This window comes from Littorina saxatilis, linkage group LG8, assembly GCF_037325665.1.
Source record: "Littorina saxatilis isolate snail1 linkage group LG8, US_GU_Lsax_2.0, whole genome shotgun sequence".
Lineage (NCBI taxonomy): Eukaryota > Metazoa > Mollusca > Gastropoda > Littorinimorpha > Littorinidae > Littorina > Littorina saxatilis.
This window is the reverse complement of record NC_090252.1, coordinates 32264299-32277308: the sequence shown is the minus strand read 5'-3', so window position 1 is coordinate 32277308 and position 13010 is coordinate 32264299. Positions and strand designations below refer to the sequence as shown.

At 43.1% G+C, this 13010-nt stretch overlaps 1 protein-coding gene across 1 annotated transcript in view; it reads right to left on the bottom strand.

The window, feature by feature from the left end:
• Window positions 1-838: 838 nt before the first annotated feature.
• The window catches only part of LOC138973324 (uncharacterized), a 19762-nt gene continuing 7590 nt past the window's right edge, over window positions 839-13010 (bottom strand). The window contains exons 5-7 of the mRNA XM_070346049.1: window positions 12832-12993; window positions 11277-11453; window positions 839-4727 (exon numbers count right to left, since the gene is read on the bottom strand). Coding sequence (XP_070202150.1) covers window positions 4523-4727; window positions 11277-11453; window positions 12832-12993 — 544 coding nt within the window. The 3' untranslated portion in view covers window positions 839-4522. The remainder of the gene's footprint in view (window positions 4728-11276; window positions 11454-12831; window positions 12994-13010) is intronic.

Below are 13010 nucleotides of genomic sequence, written 5' to 3'. Positions count from 1 at the left end.
GAGAGAGAGAGAGAGAGAGAGAGAGAGAGTGAGAGAGTAGAGAGAGAGAGAGAAAGAGAGAGAGAGAGAGAGAGAGAGAGAGAGAGAGAGAGAGAGAGAGAGAGAGAGAGAGAGAGAGAGAGAGAGACATCATGTTATCGTTAACATTTTAGGAACTGTAACCCATAAACACTTGTAATCATGTCTACGTTTAATGCGATTTGTGTTCATCAACGATCACTTCTCTGCGTAGGCATGTATATATTTACTGTTGTGAATGGCGTCTTTCTAAAAGATATGTTTCCCATGATTCTAGTGCCATGTTTTGAAATGTATAATGTTTTGAAGAAGCGTACCCTACGAAGCATTAGCCGTTTAATCTGTTAATTAATAACACTTATATTTTGTTTTCAACTTTTTCTGGCACGTTTACTTGCGCGAGAAATAATGATTCGTACATGAAAACAAAAGCAACATATTAGGATTTAAACATGTGGAGCTGGCTTGTCTTGGTCTGATTGACATTACATTTTATACATCACTGTACGTAAAAACATGTAGTGTGCAATACGTGTGTGATATGAGTACGAGTGTTCACTTTATTCTGTACATGTGGGCGTATGTGCAAGTGGGTGTTTGCAAATATTACGCAGGATAAAACAGACAGACAGACAGACACACACACAGACACACACACACACACACACACACACACACACACACACACACACACACACACACACACACACACACATACACACACACACACACACACACACACACACACACAAACAGACACACACATAAATACACACACATTTTTCACTCTGGAATCAAAACGTCAGACAGCAAACTGTAGCCATATTCCACGATGTATTCGCAATCAGTCACATATAATTCATTTCACTGCAGTAGAAAAGACACTCGGTGTCATCGAATGAATAATAACTGAAATGAAACAATACGGAACAGCGTTCGCGACAACCGGGCGTAAGTCAACAAAAACAGTTCTAAGATGCATGCTGAAAACAGAAGGCCGGCCAAACATGGCAATATGTGACCCTCCACCACAAAATGAGTCGCATGTCACCTCGCGAGGTTCTGCGCTAGGCTTAATGTAAGTCCGGGGAATGTCTGGTAACAGTGTGAGGGTCACCTTAGTTACAGGCTTATAACTCAAACAGTTTTTGCGCTTTGCTAAAACGGTTTTTACCACTGGATAGAGCATAACAAAGTCTTTAGGAAGATGAAAATCATGCAAAGGTGGCATGCGACTCATTCCGTGGTGGAGGGTCACATAAATTATATTGTCATATATATATATATATACATTTTTAGAGCTTTTGAGAACTTTATATCAAATTGGAGTTTTTTGCTCTTCTTCAGAATCTCAAATAATAACTAAAGAGGTTATTTGTTTGTTTTTTTACAACATTGTATCCTGTATGCAATTTCTCAACATTCTGTAAAGTTTGACCTGAATTTGCACAAGCATGCATGAAAAAGTTCCTTTGCACAACACAGTTTTGAGTTGCATACTCGAAACAGGAGTCAGGCCAACATTTTTTTTAGCCTAACATGTTTTCAGAGCTTTGGCAATCTTCATATCAATGGGTTTCTTCTTCTTCAAGATCTCAAAGAATAACTGGAGAGGTTAATTTGTTCACAATATTGTATCCTGTGCGCAATTTCTTTCAATTCTTTAACTTTTGACCTGAATTTGAACAAACATTTCGATGCTTGGCATTATGAAAAATACAACGAAACTGTTTTTTTTTGTTTTTGTTTTTTGTACCTCCATGTGATTTATGCTTCTTAGCTCTCGTGCACTGTAAACTTGAGCGTACGTTCTACTTTAGAACACACGTTTGGTAGCCATTTGTGAGCAGTGTGTGACGAACTACACTACTCACAAAAAGTTAAGGATCACTATGAGAAAACAGGTGCTCAATAAAATCAGTTCGCCACTGTTATTTATTTCTCCGTCAAACTAAATTGTTATAAATTCGTATTCAGCTGCAAGTGGGCGATGTTGTGTTAGTGGGAAAATTGAACGGGATTCTCTACTACTGAGCTTGGTAGCAAAAGAAAAAGCGGAAACTTGCGAAAAAGGACCTTGTTTTGGACCGTTCAGCCTGAACACATTGCACAAGCCACATGGAAAAACCATTATGCACGTGCAAGCACTGCTGTTTATGTGTGAGATGCTGTCACTTGCTTGGCTTTTTGAGAAGACATACCACCAGTTTTAGGCATTATCTGACAATGCTTCCACGACAAAAATTGAACGAGTTTGAGAGGGGACGAGCTGTTGCATGGTTCCAAGATGGTGTCCCCAAGCGAGAAGTGGCCAGGCGACTTCACGTGTCCATCTCGGTCATTGTCAGACTGATTCAACGTTTCACAGCCACTGGGAGGGTCCAGGAAAGACGCAGACCTGGGCGACCAAAGAAGACAACTCCACGTGAAGATTGTCTCATTGAACGACTAGCCTTGCAAACAAGAACAGCCTCTTCCAGCATTATTCGAAGGCAGCTGAGGGTGGCTACTAACACCAACAACAGCCAACAGACCATACGGACTCGCCTTCATGGGTTTAACCTCCGTTCTCGTCGCCTAGCTGTACGGCCACGTTTAACTCCAGCCCATAGGGCAGCACGCCGCCCCTTCTGCAGACGTCACGTGAGGTGGACACGTCAGCAATGGTCCCAGGTCCTGTTCAGTGATGAATCACGCTTCACCCTGAACCACAACGACGACCGACTGAGGGTCTGGAGGCACCAAGGGAAACGCTACATTGACGCCACTGTCCAAGAAAAGGTGGCCTTTGGTGGAGGTTCTGTAATGGTCTGGGGGGGCTTTCAGCCTTCACCACAGAACACCCTTGTTTCATGTACAGGGTAACCTGACTGGCCTCCGATACCGGGATGAGATCCTTCGACCGCTGGCTGTGCCTACACTGCAGCAGATGGGACCGCAGGCTGTCTACCAGGATGACAACGCTCGCCCCCACAGGGCAAGGGTGGTCAACGACTTCCTGCAGCAGTCTTGAGTCAACAGAATGGAGTGGCCAGCATGCAGTTTTGATCTCAACCCGATTGAGAACCTCTGGGATGAGTTGGATCGCAAAGTGAGGAGCAACCACCCCCCTCCCAGGGATGTCCAGCACCTCTACCAGATGCTGCAGGCTGAGTGGCAGGCGCTTGCACAAATGATCTTCACCACCCTGGTGAACTCTATGAGGACTCGCTGCGTCGAGTGCCAGAACAGCTAGGGCGGTTACACGCATTACTGAACTTTTGGGAGCATCTGAATGCCATGTCTTGTGATTTCAACGACTTTGTGAAATCAAATTTCTATACGTACACACTTTGATAAAATGTACAGACCAAACGATTGCTCGAAATTGAAGGAAATGTTGTATCGTTATTACTAAAGCATTGAATGAAACGTTTGCCAAATACCAACGGATTGGCTTTCTTATTTGGAAAGTTATGACTTGGTGTGCAAGTGATCCTTAACTTTTTGTGAGTAGCTTATATTTTTACTGGAACAGAATGTAGCCGACAGTAAACATGTGTGCTACTTTTGCTAGTGGATGCATCAGTATTTCACACACTGTTCACAACTGGCTACAAAAAGTGTGGGTAGAAGTGAAACACTTTAGTTTACATAGTACATGTCGTAAAAAAAATGTGTGGCGAGAGAACATATATACATGGTTGTCTTGGCTGCTGTCACGTATTTAAAAAAAAATCAACTAACGTTGTAGATCGCAGTATTTTGCAACGAAAGGGCGTTGCAATGATAAATGTGAGAGTGAGATTCCTTGTATTTAAATATGCGGATGTTCTGAAACAAGCCGAACACATTGGCATCGTGTAAAACCCAATACTTGCGATAGCGAACAGGGAGTTCATTGGAGATAACATACAGAAGGAACAAGTTATGTACCAACGAGCAATACTTTTACAGTACGTCAAGCGAACGACAATTATAAACAGGCACACACATACACAAGGTCTCGCCAATATGGAACATAAACTAACTAAACGGTGAGACGGGTTATTGAGCAGAACCAGATACCTCGTATAATAACACACACACGGCGATACACGGACGAGTTACAGTTATCGTTCAAGTTTCGCAAACAGATTGTGTTAATACATACATCAGAACGAGAAGAAAAAAAACGCCCATAGGAAACACTGAGCCTCCCATGTACTAATACACCTCTACACATGTATTAGTCATTCTCACAGGGAAATATACTATGCAAATGTATGACTACGGTTGGTGTCTTTTATGTACACACACACACACACACACACACACACACACACACACACACACACGCCCACACACACACACACACACACACATGCATAGATTTCCCGGGAGAGCATTACAAAACACCAACAAACCTACATGTACAAATGTCATCACCAATACAACTATCATTCACCACAGTTTCCAATTCTTAGTCAGATTTCAACACAATGCTCAATTCATCGTCTGGCATATTTCTCTCTTCCTTGCCGTTTCACTGGGAAGTATTGAGTTCATCCGAAGCCAGCAGAGGCTGACAGTCCTTACGATCCAGCGTAGGAGTTGCGTAAAAGTCACGTGGTTTGCGAACAGACTTGAGACCACTCTCGATGTCCACCATGACGTCACGGTCAGGCTCGGGGGGTTCCTCGCTGAAGGTGTTGTTCTTCGACATTTTTACATAATTCGTTGGAGAGGATCTGGAATCATTGAAATAGGCAAAGTGGGAGAACGTGCAATGAGTATAACGTTAACGAATGACCTCTCATGTAGTTATAGCTACAGCTGGTGACACGAATTATGACGCTTGTGGTGAGTTTAACAGTGATAGTGAAATGATGCTGGTGATGCTGAATGTGATGATGACAATAATGATGATAACGATGATGATGATCGATGATGATGATGATGATGATGATGACGATGATGATGATGATGATGATGATGATGATGATGATGATGATGATGATGATGATGATGATGATGATGATGCTGATGCTGTTGCTGAATATGATACAAATGTGACTGCAACATTGTGTAGAATTAGACACGTTTCGTAAATACCAATGCTAGAGGATAACGTTTCCGATGCCAAACCCGATGTAAATTATCTCCCTTCACCTGTATAGCATGCAATACTCGGTCATAAAAGTTTCGGACCTCATGGACAAGAATGTGTTCAATAAGTTTTTTCTTCGAAAGTTTTCTGTTTCCTCCAGATTACTATCATATAGCACGGCCCTACCGGTTTCCCCTCGAGTACTTCACATTGCATATTCTTTCTCAGGCCCTCAGACTTTCGCAGTGATCTTGATATCTCTATTGGCAACATCCGGGATATAAATATCTGCCCAAACCCAGGGTCGAACACAAACTGAGCTATGCTAAACTCATATTATTGTCCCGGGTACTAGTGACTATTTACATAATTATGACGAGCTTACCTGAGTAAGTGAAGTCTAATTGTGGTTTTATCGACCACAATGTAGAGAGGAAAGGGATTACGTGAGATAGAACGCGGGAATACGTCACTGTTTAACGACGTGTAAATGGTGCAGAAAAAAGAGAAAGAGAGAGGAAAGGGATAGGGAGGGAAAACGGTTATCAGTATAACTCTGAAGACAATTTAGGGCGAGGCACGTAATCCCTTTCCTCTCTACATTGTGGTCGATAAAACCACAATTAGACTTCACTTACTCAGGTAAGCTCGTCATAATTATGTAATTTTATCTCCCACAATTCCGAGAGGAATGGGTCACGTGAGACTTTAAAGTCTGCAACATTTACACCCTAGCACTGTCGATGAATTGAAATACTGTACATATAAACCTACCCCAATTCTTCATGACAGAACAGCCTGTCCAAAACTCCTCCCACTGTCCACTGGTTTCTTGTAAAAAGTTGTGAAGGTGTTAGCCCGACGCCAACCAACAGTCTTCAGAATGGTTGCCAGAGGAATTTTACTTGCAGCTTTACTAGATGCAGCGGAACGAGTTGAATGCGGCGTAAATATTGTCATGTCAATACCCGCTTTTTGTAATCCAATCTTTGTCCATCGACGGATAGTATCTCTCGACACCGCTTTGTGAGGGGCTGTCCAACTGATAAAGAGTCTCGTTTCCGTTCCTCTAAATGCACGAGTTCTTTTGACATATTGTTTCAAATAATGTACAACACAAATTGCCAAATCAGACGGAAAAGCACAAAATACCACTTCATTCTGATGTTTGTTTGGGCCAGAAGTTTTGAGCAAATCCCCAAACCTACATCGTACATCTTCCTTTGTCCAACTCATGTTACGCAAGTCCATCAACCAAATCGCCTGTCCCCTTTGACTAGAGACCAACAAGCACAACAGCACAGTTTTAAGCGTCAATTGCGCCAGCGATAAAAATTTTGCCGGTGACCATTCTTTTAAAAAATTTAGCACTAGATTAGCGTCCCAGGTCACACAAGTACGGGGCAAAGCAGGCCGTCTGTTGAAAGCTCCTTTCAAAAACTTCTTCACCAGTGGATGACAACCCACTGAACAATTATCCTGAAGGGACAATGCGGAAACAGCGCTTCGTGCCATGTTCAAACTGCTGTATCCTTTGCCTTCTTGGAACAGTTTCGTTAAAAACCTTATCAACTCATGTGGAGAGGCACAAAAGGGATCTCTATCCCGTTCAAGGCAATGCTGAAGCCAGCGTTTGAAATATGACTCGTAGTTACGCTTTGTACCCTCTCTCCAGGCTGACATGATAATTTCTGTTGCTTCATCCTGAATTCCCTGTTTCTGGAGGGCTGTCCGGACAAGGAACATGCTACTAGTTTCATCTTCTTCAGTAGTGGATGGTGCTCCCCTGTCAGTGGATGACTGAGTAAGTTTTCTTTTCGGGGCAACAGGACCGGCAGTTCTACTAGTAGACGCAACAGTTTCGTGAACCACACTTGCGTTGTCCATAATGGCACCACCAGCACACACTCCGCCTCTAAGACTTCTATCCTTTGGAGCACTCTTGGAATGAGACTGAAAGGCGGAAAACAGAACGCCTTGAACAATGACCAGTCTAAGGAAAATGCATCAATGGCAAATGCATCTGGGTCAGGTTTCCATGAAACATACTTTCTTAACTGTGCGTTAACACGAGAAGCAAATAAGTCTACATCACAGAGACCAAACCGATTGATGACTTCTGCAAACACTTGTGTGTCCAAATGCCATTCAATGTTGTGTCTATCTACACGGGATTCTGCATCTGCCTCTATATTTAGGCAACCCGGTAAGTGTGTTGCTGTTACACAATTACTATGTGATAAGCACCACAACCAAATGTCTCTGGCAATGTCGTTGCACAAAACTTTTGTGCTGCCCATGTTATTAATACAAGCAACAGTGGTGCTATTGTCTGTAAGTAACTGAATGTAAGAGTGACATAATCCCCTGCAAAGGGATTTCAAGGCAAAATAAGCTGCTTTAAGTTCCAAACAGTTAATATGTTCAAAAGCTTCTTCCTTGGTCCACATTCCACCTGTGGTGCTACCCTGACACTCCGCCCCCCACCCTATTTTCGAAGCATCTGATTTTACTATTACAGTAGGTATGCCTCTGCTAACAGGGGAAGGATATTGCTTTACATTATCAATCCACCAGAGAAGGTCTGAACGAACTTGTTCTGAAACCACAAGTTCTGCATCAAAGTCACCTTTCCTAACAGCAAGGGCTTCATTTTTTGCGATCTCTAATCGTTTAAAAAAGAGAGGTGCAACCCAAACACCCGGTTGGGCAGCCACTAAATATCCGATAACTTCAGCCAACTGCCTAATTGTACATTTCTTTCTTCCAGCCAAATCAGCGCACTTAGTACGAATTTTATCAACTGTCCGGGGGGTCAGAGAAACTAACATGTTCTGAGAATCAAGCTGAAACCCTAAAAACTCAATGCATTGAGTAGGTGTAAATACTGACTTCACAGGATGCACAGTAAAGCCCAAACGATCCAACAAAGCACATGTATCTAACACTGCTGCCTGGCATTCTTCAAAAGTGTCTCCTTGCAAAAGGGTATCATCAATGTATATCAGAAGGGTATGGCCAGATAAACGTAAGTGGGCCAATACAGGCTTTAGTAGTTTCGTGAAAATGCGGGGAGAATCACGATATCCCTGTGGAAGAGCCAGGAACTCAAAAGTTTTGCCATGAAACTGAAATCTGAAATATTTTCTGAACTTGGGAGCGATGCGTATGGAGAAATATGCATCTTTTAGATCAACTGAGGCAAAAAAGCAATCTTTTTTCATTAATGACACTGCGTTTTTTAATGTATCCATCTTGAAGTGAATCTTTTCAATTGTCTGATTCAAATTTTTTAGGTTTAAAATCACCCTTTGACTACCATCTTTTTTCTGACGCAAGAAAATACTGGATAAAAGTTGATCTGGCCGTTGATCCACCTCTTGAACAATCTGTTTCTCCACTAACTTCGCTACCTCATTAGCCACTAGCTCATCCTCGGAAGAAGAAAATCTAATTTCTTTCCTGTCTGGAATGTGTTCACCAGTGATCATAAATTCAATTTCAATTCCTGCGACTTGCTGAAGGATCCATCTATCAGAGGTTAACTGTCTCCAACTATTCAAATGATCAGCGACTTTTCCACTATGAAAGTTCTCAGGAGTATTCACAAATTTGGAACTGACCTGTTCCCAAAAAATAGAAACCGCTGGCGCACAAATATTAGATTCTAATCCCGTTTTGTTTTCTTGGAGGGAATCCCGCTCTGTTGGGAGTGGAACTTGGGAGAGAATTTGTGTCCTGTCTGTCGGTTGGAGACACCTCTTCTCTGCTGGTACTGTTGTCTCTGCTGAAACTGTTGTCGAGGTCGCCCTTGGTAGAACTGACGACCTCTGGTGGCGTTTTTTGAAAGGGGCTGTGACAGTGTGGATGATAATTTCCTGTTCTTCACTGCATCGTCGACCCTTTTCGCTAGATCCTCCCCAAACAAAAACTCGTTAGACGTCAGTTTGAAATTTAGCTGCGCATTGCATAAGGCCCTGCAGTCTTGGCTAAGTGTCGGCCTGAGTGCTTCGCGCCGCACTTGTGACAGGTCCTTGTGTGAAGCCATAAGAAGTCGAGCCGCATCGGCCAGTTTGCTAAAGCTGTCACGCTCACTCAACTTCCGACTTGCTGGTTTTTCTTTGAGGTCGGACATAAGCTGAGCGATAATTTTCAGCGTACAACCTACTTGTTCCTGAACAAAGGACAGGTTCGAGTCTCTTTTCTTTGCAAACTTGTCTAACAGTTTGCCATCTAATTCACGATTGAGAGTCGGCGTTCGAAGCGACGTGACATTTTTGGGCCGCGGATAGTTCTGAAGAGTGTCTCGCACACGTGCCCGATCTGATGGAAGAAGAAGTCCTTCTTCAAAACGATCTGCCAGAGATGGATGAATCCCCTCGCCAACTGTATCCACTACTATGCCTGCGTCAAAATCATTGTCCGAAGCAACATCCGTGTCTTCAGCCGAATCAAACTCATTTTCGAACTGCTCATGAGCAAATCTAACCGAAGCACCGTCTTCTCCATCCGCTTGCGACTCTTGCGCCGAACTGCTTTCGGTTCCATGCGACTCGGTTCCACGCGATGTTGAAGCAACAGGCGTCGCATTAAGCTTACCAACTTTCTCCAAATCAGATAGTCTGCCAGACAAGGCAGTCATTGTCTCCAAAATTTTGTCCATTTTCAGAGTAACTTCACAATCACGTGGGCCAGACGAGCTCTTCTCTATTGAAAGAGACTGATCAACTCCCGTCTTTTCTGACGGTATCACTTCAGAAGGTTGTGCTTTCGCCGGTTTCTTGCCGGTTTTCTTCCCGCCAGCAGCACATTCACCACCTCCCGAGTCCGCCATATTCCGAACAAAAACCACACGAAAAAGTTATATTGATTCCTGGGGACGAGCAAGCGCCCCGTTACAGTATGAAAACAATTTAAAATCCACTGCAAAGATTTTCAAATCTTCAATGGACTAGTGCTCAGCCTTAGCACAGCGGACCTTCTGTGGCCCATAGTTCGCCTCAGGCGATAGTAATTGCTGTAATCGAGACAGCTGCTGAAAAAACAAAGAGGCTGCTTCAGCAAATCGTGACTGACTATGTCAGCAAATCGTGACTGACTGTGTCAGCAAACGTGTACTTCATTTCCGTAGCCAAAATAATATGTCATCCTACCAAAACAAGTCACAATTCCGACTGACCTTAGGTCACACGTGCAAAAACAAGTAACGATCCCAACTGACTCAAATATAGTAGGTCACACCTGCAAAAACAATGAACGCGCCGACTGACGCCTAACATTTCCATGTGTTAGCTTCGACGAATAAAATTCATACGCGAAACAACAAGTTCCCGGTTCAAAAAACCAACAAACACCGAAAACTCCAAACTGTTTCCTTACCTTGCAAGTTGACACAATGATAAACAATCAAAATAGTCAATACACTTCAACTAACCTACAACTAAAACTTGTACAGAGAAAGGTTAGAGGAAAATGAAAGCAAAGCAAGAGAGACAGTGCACCAACACGTCTTCACAGGACGGAAACCATTCGTTCAGTGACGTATTCCCGCGTTCTATCTCACGTGACCCATTCCTCTCGGAATTGTGGGAGATAAAATTGGGACATGATTTGTTGATAAGCTAAGTCCCAAACGTATAGCGGGGAACGTGTTTTAAAGCCAGCGCGTTACCGATAGAGCTATGTGCAAAATGTTTTCATTACAAGATGGAATATTTCAGAATAATCACCTCCTCAGCTAACAGAGACAAAGAGGCAGGTCATGGGATAAGAAGTAATAATTATTGGTGAATAGAGGGATTGACGGTTTCAACAGTTGATGAATATAAGTGTCGACAGATATATATGTTGTTTACGTGTACGTAACATTTAGTTTCTGTAGTGTGTAGTGCTCTCTCTCTCTCTCTCTCTCTCTCTCTCTCTCTCTCTCTCTCTCTCTCTCTCTCTCTCTCTCTCTCTCTGTCTCTGTATCTGTCTCTGTCTGTCTGTCTGTCTGTCTGTCTGTCTGTCTGTCTGTCTGTCTGTCTGTCTGCCTGTCTGTCTGCCTGTCTGTCTGTCTGTCTCTCTCTCTCTCTCTCTCTCTCTCTCTCTCTCTCTCTCTCTCTCTCTCTCTCTCTCTCTCTCTCTCTCTCTCTCTCTCTCCTCTATTTTCGTTTTTCATTCTGTCTTTTCGATATACAAACGGACTCACGGTTTGGATGACACGGGTGTTGCTGGCGTTAAGTTGAACAGTGGCACAGAGTCAGAAGTCAACGGTGTGGTAAGTTTGTCGGTGTCCAACTCATGTTTAGGTGGATCGTCTGCGGATTTCGTACTTCCATCAACATTTTCAGAGTTGTCTAATGTGTCTCCATTCTCAATTCTGTCACTGTAAAATAAAACAAGTGGCGTGAAACGAATGAATACTTTTAGCAAGATTACAATACAAATGCGAACAGCAAAATGAACAATTAAACACGAACACGTACACAGGATGCCAATTATGACTCACGTTTTATATTTCTTTTAATACATGATCGAGTCAATATGTAGGCGCTGTATTTTCCTTAATTCCTTTTTTTCGTCCATGGGCTGACACGCCCACATTCACTTTTGATTTTGCAAGATTGGAGTTTTACGTGCATTACGGTTTTTAACCCGCCATTTAGGCAGCCATGCACGGATTTTGGGGTAAGCAAGCTGGGTGTTTTCGTGTTTCTATAATTTACCGAAATCGGACATGGATTACACGATCTTTTTCATGCGTACCTAATATGTTGCTTGCGTGCACACACGAAGGGGAATACGGTACTGGCAGGTCTGTACATATCAAGGTGACCTGTGCGATCTATAGGAACTATCTCCATCTTGTACCCACCAGGCACGACCGGTGTAACACGAGAAAATTACTCCCACGAGATTTTTACTCCGGAGTAAACATTGTGTACGAAAAAGTTACTCCCTTTACGAAAGCACTCCCCCATTGCACGAGAAAATTACTCCCCAAGACAGGTGAGTTCCGAGTAAACATTTCGTTCAAAAATGTTACTCCCCTGACGAATAAATAACGAATAAATTACTTCACCCCAACACGAGCAATTTAACTTCCCATGCCAGGTGTACGAAATTTTTACTCCCTTGTCCCCTGTTAGTCTTGGTGGTGGAAGGGGTGGAAGGAGGGTAGCGCGACATTCGTGTGCGCGAGATCACTTATTGGCATTATCCCTTCGCCCGCATCCCATTTTTGCGTACGAGATTTTTACTGGAAGTAAAAAAAAATGGGGAGTAAAAATGTCGTGGAGGGAGTAATTTGTTCGTGCCTTGGGGAGTTCTTTCTCGTACGAAAAGTGTACTCGGAGTAAGAATTTCGTACGACATTTTTACTCCGGAGTAAATTTTTCGTGGAGTAAAAATTCCGTGTTACACCGGCATTGAACACACGACCTTCTGCTTGGATGGCCAGCGTTTTATCCACGAGGCCAGTGTGCCCGTCTATAGTTGTTCTTATAGTATAGTAAGACTTGTAATCATAAGCTGGCCGAAACCGCACCGATTCCAAGTCTATCCAAGAACACTAATTAAAACATTTTGTAGTCAAAACGTTTTGCAGTCTATTCTCTAAAACATAAAACGCTATTTGTACATGGTATATGCAAGGACAGGTAGGATGGCAACTAACACTCATAACATACTAACAATAATCAACAATTTAACTACGCTCTCATTGTAAACTCGCATAAATACAAACTAGCAATCAACCCACTTACAGTTGTTCTTCCGACAAGTTAAGAAGAACCGCAGTCCCAAGGTGTGTGGGGGGAGATTCTGTGGACCAGGCACGCGGTCTTGAGTTCCCATGTTCTGTGTGGGTGTGGTTTGCACCGGTCTCCCTGTCCTTTTCAGCTTCACTAGTACGGCGAACTCGGGTGCTGTGGAACACAATGAT